The following is a 15,253-nucleotide window of genomic DNA, read 5'->3' as shown; positions in this document are numbered from 1 at the left end:
ATACAAGAAAGAATATAGAGGGGAAATCTAATGAATGGCTTAAACATTTGTATACTGGTGCAGGAAGTAGGGGGAAAAACAGGAAAAACTAGAAATACAACTGAATAATCACATTTACGACACAATTAGCAGACTTGATGGGATAATTCACATGACTAGACCGTTGGTATAGAAGGCCAGGCAGGGGGAAAAAGGCAGGAGTTGCTTTGTATCTCATAGATGTATGCACCTGCACTGAGGTTGAGATAGATGTGGGAGGCAGACATGTTGAAAAAGTCTCTTAAGTAAAGATAAAAGGGGTAAAAAACAAGGGTGATATCATGGCAGGGGTCTATCATGGACTACCTAACCAGAAAGAAGAGGTGGATGAAGCTTTTCTTTTTTCTTTAATAGCTAAACAAAATCATTCACAGCATAGGACTTGGTGGTGATGGCGGACTTCAACTACCCAGACGTCTGATAGAAAAATAATACAGCAGGGCACTGGTTATCCAACAGTTCTTGGAATGTATTGGAGACACCTTTCTATTACTGAAAATGACTAGGAGAGAGGCTGCTCTGGATTTGATTCTGATAAATAGAGAGGGACTGATCAAGAATTTGAAGGTGGAAGGCAGCTGAGGTGAAAATGATCATGAAATGGTGAATCAAAGATTCTAAGGAACGGTGGGAGGGAAAACAGCAGAATAAAGACAACGTACTTCAAGAAGGCAGACTTTAGCAAATTCAGAGAATTGGTAGGTAAGATCCCATGGGAAGCAAGTCTAAGAGGGAAAAAAGGGTTCAGGACAGCTAGCAGTTTTTTAAAGAGACATTAATAAGGGCACAAAAGCAAACTATTCCAATGCATAGGAAAGATAGGAAGTGTGGTGAGAGACAAGCCTTGGCTTTACCGGGGTACATTCAATTACCTGAAACTCAAAAAAGAGTCATGCAAAAAGTGGAAACTAGGACATATTACACAAGATGAATATAAAAACAAAACACAAGCATTTAGGGACAAAATTAGAAAGGCCAAAATGAGATTAAACTAGCTAGGAACATAAATGGTAACAAGAAAACTGTATAAATGGTGTAGAATCTGAGACTAAAATAGGGAAAGAACAAGTTAAGAATCACTTACAAGTTAGATGTCTTCAAGTTGACAAGGCCTGATGAAATACATGCTAGAATATTTAAGGAACAGGCTGAAGAGATCTCTGAGCCATTAACAATTCTCTTTGAGACATTGTGGAAGATGGGGGAGACACCAGAGAACTAGAAAAGGGCAAATATAGTATCTAATATAAAAAGGGGAAATAAGGACAATCCAGGGAATTATAGATAAGTCAGTTTAACTTCAGTACCAGGCAAAATAATGGAGTAAATAGTCAATCAATCTGTAAGCACTTAAATGATAATAAGGTGATAAGTTATTGTCAACGTGAAATTGTCAAAAACAAATCATGACAAACCAACCTAATATCCTTCTTTGGCAGGGTAACAAGCTTTGTGGACGGGGCGAAGCAGTGTATGTGATATCTCAACTTCAGTAAAGTTTTTGATACTGACTCACATGATCATCTCACAAATAAACTAGGGAAATATGGCTTAGATGAGCCACCTGCAAGATGGGTGCACAACTGGTGGCGCCAGGGAACAAAAACAAAAAACAAACAAGGAGTCCTGTAGCAACCTTAACTAGGGCCATATCCACATTACAGAGGCTATGCCAGCATAGCCGCCTACCATAGATGCAGCATATGCTAACAGGAGGAGGAGTACTGTCAGTGTACGAACATCACATCCCTGCACAACTCAAGCTTTGCTGACAGAATCCCTCTTCAGTTGACGCAGCCGCACTGATGTAGGGGGGTGGTTTTTTCACACGAGACCAACAGAGATATGCTAGTGTAAGTTTTAAATGTAGGCCAGGCCTATGGAATTTCTGTCACTCCTGCACAGTGAGAGTTTGCAGTTTTTAAATAGGTCATTGTTTGTAGAGGACAACTTTCTCAGGCTGTTTATTATTTACACTCTGCTCAGTTTAGGCCATTAAAATAGACTTGTCTGTTTCCTTTCATTTCCAGACCTTTTCATTTTCAAAAGCATGCACCAGCATCACCCAGGTTTGTTTTCTTTTGGTTTCTCTTTTTGTTTGGGTTTCTTTTTATTGGTGGTGGGCTGTTTGTTTTTTGGGGGGTATACAAACAAATTTGAGATTAAAATATTTGGCAGAGCCTCTTAATATTTCCCTTCCCATTACTCTCCACCCCAATCTTAAAATCCGAGAAATATTGCAAAACTATTGAGCCAGATCCCCAGCTACTGGCAATCAATTAAGCTACAGTGATAAATGTACTATATATTTATGGCTAAAGTATAACTCACTAAAAGCAGGTGTTTATAATGGAAATGGTTCTGCCACTTTTAGCTATCCAACCCTGCAACACTGAGGAATAACTTGAATGGATACTGTGCATGTGTACATTGTCTGCCAAAATTAATACAATCTCTTTTTCGTGTTATTCCAGCTTCTCATATTCCCCAATAGCACTGCAGTAACTGCATCTTTCAGATCCTCATCTGGAACCTCCTCCGTACACATCAAGTATTCAGGAGTAGTATTGGCATACCCAGTAGCAGCGTCACCTGCCTGGAATTTTTTAGAGCCCTGCAAGAGCCAATATAGTGATTGGACAGGAAGCTTCATTGCAGAAGTCCACAAACCACCTCTTCTCCTGCTGCTTTGTTAGACTGAGCCTGACTTGAAAGATGGATCCCACATGTTTCTAGAATTCAAACCTTCTTCCCCAGGATTAAGCATTATGTGTTAATCAAAAGTCAGTAGCTCTCCCCTCTTGGACAGCAGGAACAGTGAATATTTGGCTGCAGGGTAGCGGCTCAGCCAGCATCTGCGGACTGTTTCTGCTTAGCATGAGAATTTACAGAGAGGATATTTGAGCTAGTGACGAGGGCAAGCCAGGACCAAGGGTGGGCAATAGTGAGTGAATGAGCGTGTGAGGGAACGGTAGGCAGGGGTGGGAGCTGCATGTAGAGCTAGGGGCTCCATCAGGGAAGGGAACGAGCAGGTGGGGTGAGCTGGGCCAGGGAATATGGGAGGCTGGGTGGAGAGGGCTGGCTTCAGGGGTGTAGGGTGAGCCGTGTGGGGGAGTACTGGGGCAGTGCGAGGAGGGGCTGGGTGTATTCTATGAGATGAGGACAGTGGAAGGAACAGGCAGGCTGCACTGTGAAAGGCCCTAGGATAACGTGAGGGGCTGTGGAGGTGCACAGCGGGCATAGCCGGTTCATGCAGTGGGCCGCACAGGGGAGTGGGGGTGTTAAGTGGTGGATATTGCATTGTGGGTGCTGCGTTGTGCGAGTGCGGGCATCTGGAGGGCTCAGTGGACTGCGGGCCAGGGGCTCTGCAGGGACGACTACTGGGCTGGGCGTGTGTCAGGGAGTCGAAGAGCTAGGTGGGGTCTGTTCTGGGTTGTGGCGGGGGGAGCAGGGCTGGGCTGTGGGAGTTGGGACTGCGGGAGGGGCAGGGCTGGGAGGTGGGCTGGGGCTCTGGGGGGCAGGGCTAGGGCAGTGGGGGGGCAGGCTGGGAGGTGGGCTAGGGGCTCTGGGGGGCAGGGCTAGGGCAGGGCTGGGGCAGTGGGGGGGCAGGGCTGGGAGGTGGGCTAGGGGGCAGTGGAGGGCAGGGCTGGGGGGCAGTGGGGGGCCAGTGCTAGGAGGCAGTGGGGGGGCAGGGCTGGGCTGGGGGGCGGGCTAGAGGACCGCAGGGCTGAGGCTGGGCCGGGAGCCCGGCTCCTCCCCTCCGCGTTTCTCCCTCCCCCGCTCGGTCTGTCTCTCCTCGCAGCGCGGCGGCGGCGGCTCTCGGTGGGGCAGGGGAAGCAGCGGCAGCGGCTCCCATCCCGGCCCGCAGCCCAGGAGGCAGCGCCCAGGTGAGTGCGGGGCCAGGGGCTCTGCGGGGCGGGCAGCGAGAGAGACGCTGCAGCTAGATGGGGGGGTGGATACGGGCCTGGAGGGGGGATGGAGTCAGGGACAGGATGGGAGGTGAAGGGGGAGGGGGACAGGAAATCGGGGGGCAGGGCCCGTCGCAGGGAGCTGGCATGGGCCCCAGCTTACCACCCACCCCACCCCCAGCATAAAATCTAGCAGCAAAAGGCTGCAGGAGTCCAGGGCGGAGAGGGGTGGGAGAGATGGGAAGGGGGTCGGAGGGGAGTGGAGAAAGCGGCTCCCTGCGCCCCTGAGAGGGATGCTCTCATTCTGGACTCAGTACCTTCTCCCTGCCTCGCGCTGCCTTGTCATTCCCGGCCAGAGCCCATGGCAATGGAAGTCAGAGCAAGAAAGGGATTTGTGTGCTGGGGTTCCGACCTGGAAACAGGCAAACAAATAAAAACCCACCCGCTTAATCTGCTCTCTCTGGTCTGCTTATTGCTGCACACCCGGGGGAGGTGGCAGTGCGTGGCACTTGACTCCATCTTCCCTCTGAAAGTGGGTCCCGCTTTTCCTGATTTATTGAAGTGCCAGAAATGTGCTCGGGCCTGTATAAGCCATGAGACAGTCTTATGCTTTAGACAACACAACATCTCAAAGCCTTAACAAGAATCTAGCCTTCCTCCCTGCTACCCCCTTGCCAAGTCAACCAGAAATACCTTTCTCCTTCCTTTACTGAAAGAGAGGATCAGGAAGTGCAAAGTCCCGTTAGTTCCATATGACGGTTTGCAAGGTAAGCTGCTAACACCATGCACCTATACCTGCAGCCACATACTGGATTTCCCCTTGCCCTGGCCAGTCCCCCATTTCCCACATCAGGTAATATGGGAGTTGCCTCCATACCATAGCAGCTTTGTGGCATCATTTCAGCTTCAATGTGTGTACCACGGGGACTTGACCCCACACTCTGTTGACTGATAGTGCTATGATCACCCCAGCTCTCTCAAATTTTCACAACCCTTTGCTGCTGGACCTTAGTCTTCCTGACCGCTCTTCTCCTTCATATCTTTTCTCCTATCTTCACAACTTTCCATTTTCCTCCCTGCATTCACGTACAAATTTAGCTCTTCACCACCATCCTCTTCACCCAGTGTCTATCCTACTGAATAAAAACACAGAGAACTTGCACATTATCTCCTATAGCCCCAACCCAACAAGATGCAAACGTAACCAAAGCAAACTCATTAATGAGTAACTGTTCACCTCATTCTCCATTTCTCTCTCTCCAGTCCCTTACTCTTTTTAATCATCTCTCTAGTTTGCATTATAAGATCCTCTTGGCACAAATCATGTGTGTGTCTAGAAAGAGCTCATTGTACTTTAGGATTTGTATTAATAATCCTTGTTCCATACAACCCTGCTAGTCTCTTCTTTGTGAACCCCTTCACCTGCCAAAAGATGAGAAGCTGTTCTATTATGTTGTGAAGATCCACATATTCATGTTTGCAAAGTGCTTTGAGATTCTCTAAAGGTTCTAGAGACAGGCCATGAGTGTACACACTATGTACATATTTACGAGTACTAACAGCATCATTACCTATAAACAGGTACCTTCTCCAAAGTGATTACTCTTTCCAACTCTTATGTAGGTAATGTAGGGATGGCTAACATATCATCTTATAGTGGCAATTACTCTTTTCTGGGCAGGAGGCAGGAACCCCACCCCTAAGCCTGTAGCGACATTAAACAGATGCATGATTAGGAGCAGACACAAATTTCCAAGCCACGGCCTTGTTTATCATAGTTTGTTCTGCCCTGGCACAGGATTAGATGATCTAATGCAATCCATATGAGACTTGCTCCAGTGCTTTGCTGTAACATGTCTGATAACACCCAATTACATTCTTGTTAATAATTACTCTTATTTGCTGAAGAGGAGGCTTGGATCTTCAGATGAGTAATATTGAGCTTTTATGTCTGTATTCAGGAAGGCCCATGGTTTTGTTAGTAAAAACTGTTCCATTTACACAGTGAGGTTATGAATGTGACCCCTTTTCTAAAACATAAGGAGAGCTGTACTTAGGTATCAAGGCAGTATGCAAATCAGAAAGGGACAGAGACAGTTACAGACAGAGGATTGTAAAACAGCTAGATTGTCAGAGTACTCTGCTGGGTAAGGCAATCTGATAAACAACAAAAACCAAAGGCTTTGTTTCTTTGTTGTTATAGTCATGGGGCATGTGTTGTATCTTTCCCTTGCTCTATTTTGGTAAGCAGAGAGCATATTTAACTACAAGAATCCAGCTAGGTTATGTAACCATAGTCAGCCATGGGGTGGGGGGGAATCCCACTTGCAGGGTTTATACTGTGATCCATTTAAGCTGTTGTATGTATTAAACAAGCAGTTTGATTAAGGAATACTCAGGTCAAAGCTTTCAAAGGAGCAGTTGATTCAGATTTCATGGTGCTGTTTAATCTTGTATTAATAATATTGTGTCACAAATACCTCTTTCTACCATGGCAACTGCAGCACTCTGAGACATAAGCTACTGTACATTAAAAATTCAAGACTTACGTACAAACCTTGCCCTTCTGTATGCACTGCCATGCTAAATAATTATTTTTAGTATTAGAAAGGAAGAAGTCTCTCATGAATCCGACATTTCTTTGCTTGTTTTGCACCTGTTTTTTCTCTGCACAGTGTATTATACAAATAAAATCTTTCTAAAGGGAAAAGGAAATATGGTGGTGAGAGAAGAGAACAGATAGGTTTCTCTCTTGTGGTGGGAGGTTGCTGATTTTTTCCTTTGCAAACAGAAGCCAAGAGCCATTATCTCTCTTCCCCTGCGCCAAAACCATACAAGTTTCAGTTGTTGGGATGTAATGTACTGCTTCATTCATGCATTTAAAGAAAAGTAAATGGGTGTTTGTTATGGGGAGCATTCACCCTTGGTGGCCCACTACAGATCCACAGTTACATCTCTGCCTCGGTTTCCCCCTGTGGACTATCAGTAAGTGCCATGAGGCTTGTATATAGTTAACACCTAGGGAGGCCCAGTCCCAGCGAAAGGACCTTACCCGATAATAATAAGGGTCCGGGATCCAGGTGGTCAGGGAAAAGCTGCAGGGGGTCCAGGAAAGGAACCCTTTCACAGGTGATGCCAGGAGGGGTGACTCCAGTAGATGATCTCTTACTGGTGAAAGAGCCTAGACAGGAGGTACTCGTGGGGGTAGACTAAGATTAATTTCCACCCCTTTTGCTTCTCCCCCTTCCAACAGCAAGATGCTGGAGTGAAAGCTTATTCCATACCACGTTTCACCTCTGATTAAATAAACTAGGTCCCTGACAGGGTATGTGACAACACTTTTATACATCAGGTTGTTCTTTAAATAAAATAATCATCTTTATAATGATCTTTTACAGACCAATCACCATGGGGAGGTACCTGATCACCTGCTGGATAGTCATTCTTTTTGTTGTGATGTGGAGCGACATCTCCCTTTCTAAAAAAGGAAAGGGTAAAACTGGTGGAGGTGGTGGGAACACAGGAAGCAACCGCAATCCCGGCTATCCCCAAAACCCTAGCTACCCCCACAATCCTGCATACCCCCCTAATCCTGCATACCCCCCCAATCCCAGTTACCCCAGAAACCCTGGCTACCCTGCCAACCCTGGCTATCCCCGAAACCCTGGCTACCCGGCAAACCCTGGTTACCCCCACAATCCTGGTTACCCCCACAATCCTGGTTACCCCAGCAACCCTGGTGGTGGTGGGCAGCACTACAACCCAGCTGGTGGCGGAACAAACTTCAAACACCAGAAGCCGTGGAAGCCTGATAAACCCAAAACCAACCTGAAAGCCATGGCAGGAGCGGCAGCAGCCGGCGCAGTGGTGGGTGGCCTTGGAGGCTATGCCATGGGAAGGGCAATGTCAGGAATGAACATGAATTTTGACCGTCCTGAGGAGAGCCGGTGGTGGAATGAAAACAACAATCGCTATCCCAACAGAGTTTACTACAAGGAATACGAGCACTCAGTTCCAGAGGGAAGGTTTGTGCGCGATTGTGTTAATATCACAGTGACGCAATACAATGTTGATCCTAAAGAAAACCAAAATGTCACTGAGGTCGAAGCCAGAGTCATGAACCACGTGATACAAGAGATGTGCATACAGCAATACCAGGAATACAGAGTATACCAGGAATACCAGCTAGGATCTGGTGTCAAACGCCTCTCTGACCCCTCATTCATGCTTATCATCATGCTTCTCCTGTTTTTTGTAATGCTTTAAGAAAACAGTTTCAACCTGAACTGTGCTGCTGGTCTTTGCAAATGTTCAGAGGGAATAATCTGTATAAAAGGCCTGTGTGTGGAGGTCTCTCATTCTTGCTTGTGTTTGTCTTAGATTAAGTATCTTAAGATCTGTAATAGGTATCAATAATTACCATAGACACAGGCTGACAGTGTATAACTCTCTTCAAAGCTATTTCCGATTATACACCTACGGTCCAGAAGTAAGATCAGGACCAGACTTCAGGTGGAAAGAAAAGTCAAACAAACAAAAGCTCCAAGTTTGTTCTAGTGCAATAGATCTTAGAAACCAATACAAATCAATTAACACTGACATAGTGATTCTGTGATTACACAAGAAAGTGGCCTTCACCAAAATGCCCTCTTCCTCAAATCCATTCATTAAACTGTGGTACAGATAGAAATAATTTGTTCACACTCATCTTCCCTCCTCTGAAAAGTGATCTGGTTTGGAGCTGTTTTTCCATTTCAGTACACCACTGGACTTTTCCCTCTCAAGCTACTCTAAATAGAGACGTCACACTGTTGTCTGGCTTCACAAGGCCACCTTGGTCACCTAGGCTGAGCAATCTGCAAAGGCAGAATACTTATGAAAACCTTCTTTAGAGATAATGTGATGTTTTAGCTAATGGCACTAGATGGTAACAATGGCACCAAAATATCCCCGACTTGGGGACGCCACATTTTTAGGACATCCACAGGCCAAGTTCAAATTACTTAAAGTTAATTTTGTGGCCTGGAGTGTGTACCAAGTATTTCAGACTGTTTTTCTTGGACGTCCATGGCTTGTGAAGTGAAACCCTTCCACTGCCAGGCTGTGTTTTGTACCATTAGATCACCTTCTTGTACTGAAGAGTTTCCTCTCTAAGGACACGTATACATAGTGGCATTCCATCCATTTAACTATTTGCCCATTGCAAATGTTCCAGCAGCAACTAAAGAATAGGCCAGCTTTGGAGGCAAGAGTGAGCCGAAGATGGCAGCCTGCCAAATGCCAAGGTTTCAAAGGGCAGGCCTAAGTTTGTTACGTTTGGGAAGAGTATTCGTTTAGTTGAACAGTAATTGTCTTTGATTGAGACCGTTGAAGGAGACAAATGGCTGATGAATGTGTAAAATAGCTGCAACAACAGCACTTGTTCCATAGTTCTCAACCGACGAAAAAGCAATTCTGCTGATGCAGTAAATTGTGCATGGTTTAGTTGATAGCGCTATTGTCTGTAAAGGTTCTCTCCATGGGTGTGAATGCAGCTCAACTATTGACTTCATTGGAAGTTGCATATGACATACTTCTGAGGGCAGAATTTGGCTTTAAAGGCCACATCAAAAGCCTGTTGAAGTCAGTGTAAAGGCTCCCATGGGTCAGGCACTAAATCAGTAAAACTTGCTTTACACTTACTTCAGCGACTTGATCAAGTTAGAGCAAGCAACATCAACAAACATTATCCTGACAGAGAGTGTCAAAATGCTGGAAACCATCTTTTCCTTTTTAATCCTGACTGCTTAATACCCTAACCTAGTTATTACAGTAATTGATGGGGTCAGTTACAGCTAATCTGCATTTTGATTATCTTGATGATGCAAAGGTGTTGTATATAACATATAGTATATGTAAAGGTTATGCTTGTGGAAATACACAGTATATATATATATATTAAATATTTGGCATGATAATTGCAGCAAGGCACTGAATGACTAAAACGAAGAGCCACCCTTAATTATTTCTGCTTCAATGTAAATTGAATGGATTAATTATGAAACTGTTCAAAATTCACACCATAAAAACGAGACTTTGAAGTCGCATATAGTTTGTGATGTGAGAACATTTTGTATTGTTTGTAATGGTTCATGTACTTAATTCGATGTTCAGATCCTTTTATAAATGTTTGATGTCTGGTAAAAATTAAACAGACACAGCAAAGGCTCAAGCGCGTCTCTTTCGTGCAAATACATTTCTTCATTTGTGAACGTTTCATCTACTCAAATCTAAAGGTGAACTCCTGTTCTCAGAGACAGCTACTTCTGCCTCAATGTTTTCTTGCTTCTGTTGATCCAGGCACTTATATGATCCTCAGCAACATAGTATCTGAGCACCTTGCAATCATTAAATAAATTTTAACCTCCCCATCCCCACTGAGTTAAGGAAGTATCCCCACTTTACAGATGGGAAACTAACATATAGAGTATATTAAGCCACTTGCCCAAGATCACACAAGAAGTCTGTGACTGAGGCAGGAATTGAATTTACATCTCCTTGGTCCCTCTCCAAAATCATATCCACAAGATAATCCGTCTTCACTTTAATTGCATTTTAACAGGATATATAGTAGAATGTTGTAAGCATTTAAGTCCATTTTCCTAAGTGACTGAGGCACTCTGGATTTAATCTCTTTAGTATCCTAGCTGATTTTGAAAGTTTTATCCATGGTGACTAAGCAAATCTATGTTCCAATAAAATTTAAGTGCCAAGTTACCAGATGGAGAAATAATTTACCTAGATCAAAACACAGGTAAATAAATAGAGGTAAGGAAACTAGCAACTTTTTTGCACTGGAACACAGGAGAGTCTTGAAGCTAGTCATACAACAATTGGTAGACTAAAAAATGCGATCCCGTATAACTGAAAAGTTAAATATTTTCCACAGAATAGAAATTCCAAAAACATTCAGTACAAAACATCAAAATGTTTTGTTTCGATAATACCAAAGCAATGCAAATCAGAATGAAATAAAATAAACAAAATGTGTTGACATCATCAAACTGACAAAGTTAAGATGAATCAAGTCAAAGTTTTCCCATTAAAAAAAAAATCCTCAAATTTGACATGAAAAAGTTTCAGTATCACCAAAATTGCATTTTCTGTTCCACTGAAAACTTTGACCAGCTCTGCTAGTCACATAACTGGGCACAGTGGATGTAAATGCTGCTGTTCTGGTTTGGTTGTGTCTCGCATCCACTTTGAACAGGTGTAAGTGATGCCACCCAGTGCTCCATTGACTTCAGTGGAACAAAGGACCTGAGCCTAGAAGGACAAACACACACCTCGTGTTTAACATCCGCTCCGAGAGTTAATTATGTATTCGTTTTGCATACTGCAGAAAAGGATGCGCCTTAAAACCATTTTGTTCATTTCCTCTTTTCAGGGAATGTTGTTGGTTTCCCCCATGTGTGAATTTAAGTACTTGTGTCCGGATCCCAATTCAGGGCCTCAGGTCAAAGCTCTATTTGTGCAGAAAACTGGTGTCACCCAGGGAATGGCAGCACAAAGCTTCCCTCATCCTTTGCCTTTCCTTATGTACCTCAGTCTTTCCCTGAAGGGTACTTCACTCACCGTGACCCATTCGGTCCTTCACATCTCTACTGAGATGGCTTCAAATTAGTAGCAATTTTTGCATACACTAGAAATACTGACATTGACAAACTTATGATGATAAGTGACCAAACAGCCATCACTTTCCCTTACTACTAACCTGGGAAGCATTTGAATTTGAGCTGGTAACACGAGAGTTACTGTGTCCTTCCCTCCCCAATCCCTGATATTTCTTGCTTGAAATTAATTTTAGACTGTCCTCAAATCAGTTTGTCTGGAAAAGAAACAGAATCAGCTGTAACCTTCCCCCCAAAAAGGAAAGTTGTATATTGTGTCTATGGAATATAAAGAACAAGGTTGTAAAATTGCCTTATGTACACATCACTGTGAATTTGATGCAGGACCCTATTTTGAAACCACTGACTGAATAGCATCTCCCATTTAATATTTTCCCCAGTGGTGGGACCACGCCAGCACCCCAAATCCCAAAACCAACTAATTGTGGAAGTCCGGATCCAAATTTTACACCTGGCCCATATCACTAAAATGGGCTGAACCAAAACTCCAGGTCTAGAATACCAGTATCCTGAACGTTAGGAAAGTCCAGGGATGGGTCTCAACTTTTCGGTCTCAAGGCTGTGTCTAATTTTCTCAAGTACTGGGCTTTTCCTAACAGCATTAACAAAAGTATGTCACAATTCAAATATTTTATGCAGTGATCTCTCCTAATGGATGCAGCTCTCTCTCTCAGGTCTTTGTCCCTCTAGTATTAAATCATGTATGTTTTATATTGCAATTTATATATATACATGACTGACAACTTTTATGACTTGCATAGCATTCTGTTTTGCTTCTAAGAATCGGCCAAAGAGCTTATATGTTTCTAATTAACAGGTTTAAAATGAAGTGCATCTACCCACCCACCCCCACAATTGAGTATAAAACCTTGTTTTTACCCTATTATGACACTATTAGCAGGATCAGATGCTTCCTTCTTTCAGCTGTTACTTTGCCCTTAGTTTTTGGTTGCTTAGCCACACCTTTTTCTGCTGAGCTCCTCAATTCCTCTAGCAGGCACCATCCCTTACCAATCTCTGCATATCCAGCATCAGATTCTGGATTGCAAATCCCTTCTTCCCATTGGGGAGCAAACACTGACAAGGGTGGTGCTGTATATTTTGTGTCTTGCCTTATTGCCTAGGTTGCTGTAGCAACAGAGCTTGTTGCCATAGTAATAGAATTAGACTATTAGGGGATAGCTCAGCCAGTCCTGGCTGGTTTTAGTGTTCGTTCAATAAAGACTTTTCATGGGTTTGCATCTCTCTGTTTTGTGCTGATTTCTCTCTGAATACAAGTACTTTCCAAGGATTTAACTGGTGGCCCCATTCATTTCATTGGGACTACCCATGCAAATCCCTCCCTACACACCAACCAGATAAAGGGATTCTGCAGTGCAAATCCTGTATGCTTAGGTTACCAAAGGTGACAGAAGTCCAACGGAGACTTAAGTAAGATTGTTTATAAAAAGGCAGCAGAAGTTGAAGACAAGTGGGTGGTGCAAACCAGTAAAAAGAACTGACGCAAGGGGACTTCCAGGCTCCTGACATAGTCACTGCATTAGGCATATGGCTTACAAGATAAGAAGAATACCACTATTAACATACATTATGTAGCAAGCTTCTTTAGGATCAATGGATTACAGAGGGAGAGAAAAAAAATAGGGAGATAAAAGCAGTTCCAATGGACACATTTACATTAGACCATCATAAAATATCAAAATATTGGAGCAAAAGCCAACATGGAAGTAGAAGAAAAGGGACTGGGGTAAGAGAAAAGAAAACCTTAGCAAGCTTTTAGAACCAAGATATAAATGGAACCAGTGGCTATGTTGACAGAGGCTTGACTAGCACGACAGCTGCATCACTGTAACCTGAGGAGTGCAAAAAAATCTCTCTTCAGTTCACAGACAGAAAGGCTCTTTCATTACCTGGAGAAGCCTCCTATCAAGTTTCAAGCTGGTTATTAGTTGGTAAAATTAATGGAATGGGGAGGGAACAGTTCGAGCAATTGGATTGGCTAACCGGGGGTTAAGTCCCTAAAATATCCTTTATACACCAACCAAAAAGATCACTGAAAAAGAAAATTCAGACAACTACCTCTGATTTTTTACTACATACAAGCATTAATGTAGGACATTACTCAGGAATTAATGAACCCTGGTAACACCATTGGGTCTGTCCTGCCAGTTAGTAATCCTCAGAATAGGCCTTGAATCATGACTACTAGTTTGAGTGTTTTACTCCTCACGCATGTGAAAAAGCTTAGGCACGATGCACACAGACAGCCACATAGAGGGGTCAAACCATGGTCAGTAGCTATCTTTACCAGCACCTCCCTTCTTTCCTCCTGGTTTGGGTTTTCATTGGCTTAAGTCTAAATTTTTCTTTTTCTTTATAAGTCTTTCAGGAAGTTCATTCAAATAAGCTTTCCACAATTTTGGCACTGTGGCTGTGCTCCTCCTCTGCTAGGAAACCCCGTACTGTAAATGAGGATAAGGGTTTAATTTTGATCTCAGAGAGGCTGTGACCTGATCAGGGTTGGTTGAAAATTTTCCATCAAGACTTTTTAGATGGGCAATTTAATTAAATAACATTTTTTGCAATTTACTGTGTTGTGGTAGCTGTGTTAGTCCCAGGGTATGAGAAAAAGATATTACCTCCCACTTAGCTTATTAGATCAACCTCTGGTTGGTGGAAGGGAAAAGGGTGATAGGGTTTTTTGTTTTGGTTTAGTTTTTTGTTTTTGTCTTTTAACTTTTTTCTGAGAGAGTTCATTTCAGAGCTTAGATACGGTCTCATTTCACCCACGTAGTTATTGGGACATTTGACGCACCGAATGAGGTACATCACATGTTGTGACAGGCATGTGTGCGATCCATGGATCTTGAAAGGTGTGTTGTGGGAGATGTTGATCATCGCAACGGAGATACGCCTGCAGGTTTTTCATCTGTAGTTCTGGCTGGGTTTGGTGCCACTCTGATTTGGTGAGTGCTGGTTTGTGGGGAGCTTGCTTCTGATGTGAGGTTGGAGGGTTGTTTGAAAGCCAGAAGAGGGCGTTCAGGAAAGATTTCTTTGTTCAAGTGTGTATTGCGGACTCTCTCTTCCAGGATACACACCTAAAACCACCTTCAGTAAAGAAGGACACTCCACCAGAGACATAGATCGCATCATGGAATGAGCTACCCGAATACTCCAGGAAAAACCTACTTTAATACAGACCCATCCCCCACACATACGCACCCCCCCCCGCCCCAGGTTTCACCTACCATCCTACACTAGGACTCACTCAGGATATCAAACAATTACAATCTATATTATACACCCTGAAAGAAATCTCCACACCCTGGGACATTGGCAGCATTTCAAAATTGAAGTACTTTGAATTATCGCTAAATTAAAAATAGCAAATATTTTCCCAACCAGCTCTAGACACAACACTATGTACTTGTTCAATCAGTTGAAGTGAGTCATTTGCCCAGATGTGAGGGAGGGTGCTGATACAGATTCTGAGGAAACAACTGTAGGTGGGAGGCAGAGAGATCCTGGCAAACAAAGCAGCAGCTTTCGTCTCTACACTTTGAGCTCAGTAATGCATTATACTTGGGCTCTAGCCTGATGCAAAAGAACAGCCCAGCTTGTGATCTAGGCTAGATT

At 43.7% G+C, this 15,253-nt stretch overlaps 1 protein-coding gene and 1 long non-coding RNA gene across 2 annotated transcripts in view; one reads left to right on the top strand and one right to left on the bottom strand.

Annotated features, from left to right (window-relative positions):
• Positions 1 to 15,253, bottom strand: part of LOC137151590 (uncharacterized) — a 342,333-nt gene that overhangs the window by 309,847 nt on the left and 17,233 nt on the right. The gene's annotated exons all lie outside the window — the stretch shown is intronic.
• PRNP (prion protein (Kanno blood group)) lies at positions 3,849 to 10,154 on the top strand. Its single transcript, XM_067545843.1, has 2 exons — positions 3,849 to 3,926; positions 7,346 to 10,154. The coding sequence occupies exon 2, from the start codon at positions 7,356 to 7,358 to the stop codon at positions 8,211 to 8,213; it is 858 nt and encodes a 285-aa protein (XP_067401944.1). The 5' UTR covers positions 3,849 to 3,926; positions 7,346 to 7,355; the 3' UTR covers positions 8,214 to 10,154.

This window comes from Emydura macquarii, unplaced genomic scaffold (assembly GCF_026122565.2).
Source record: "Emydura macquarii macquarii isolate MOO-44397 ecotype Brisbane River unplaced genomic scaffold, CSIRO-AGI_Emac_v2 contig_1110, whole genome shotgun sequence".
NCBI lineage: Eukaryota > Metazoa > Chordata > Testudines > Chelidae > Emydura > Emydura macquarii.
This window is presented reverse-complemented; position numbering and strand designations above follow the sequence as displayed.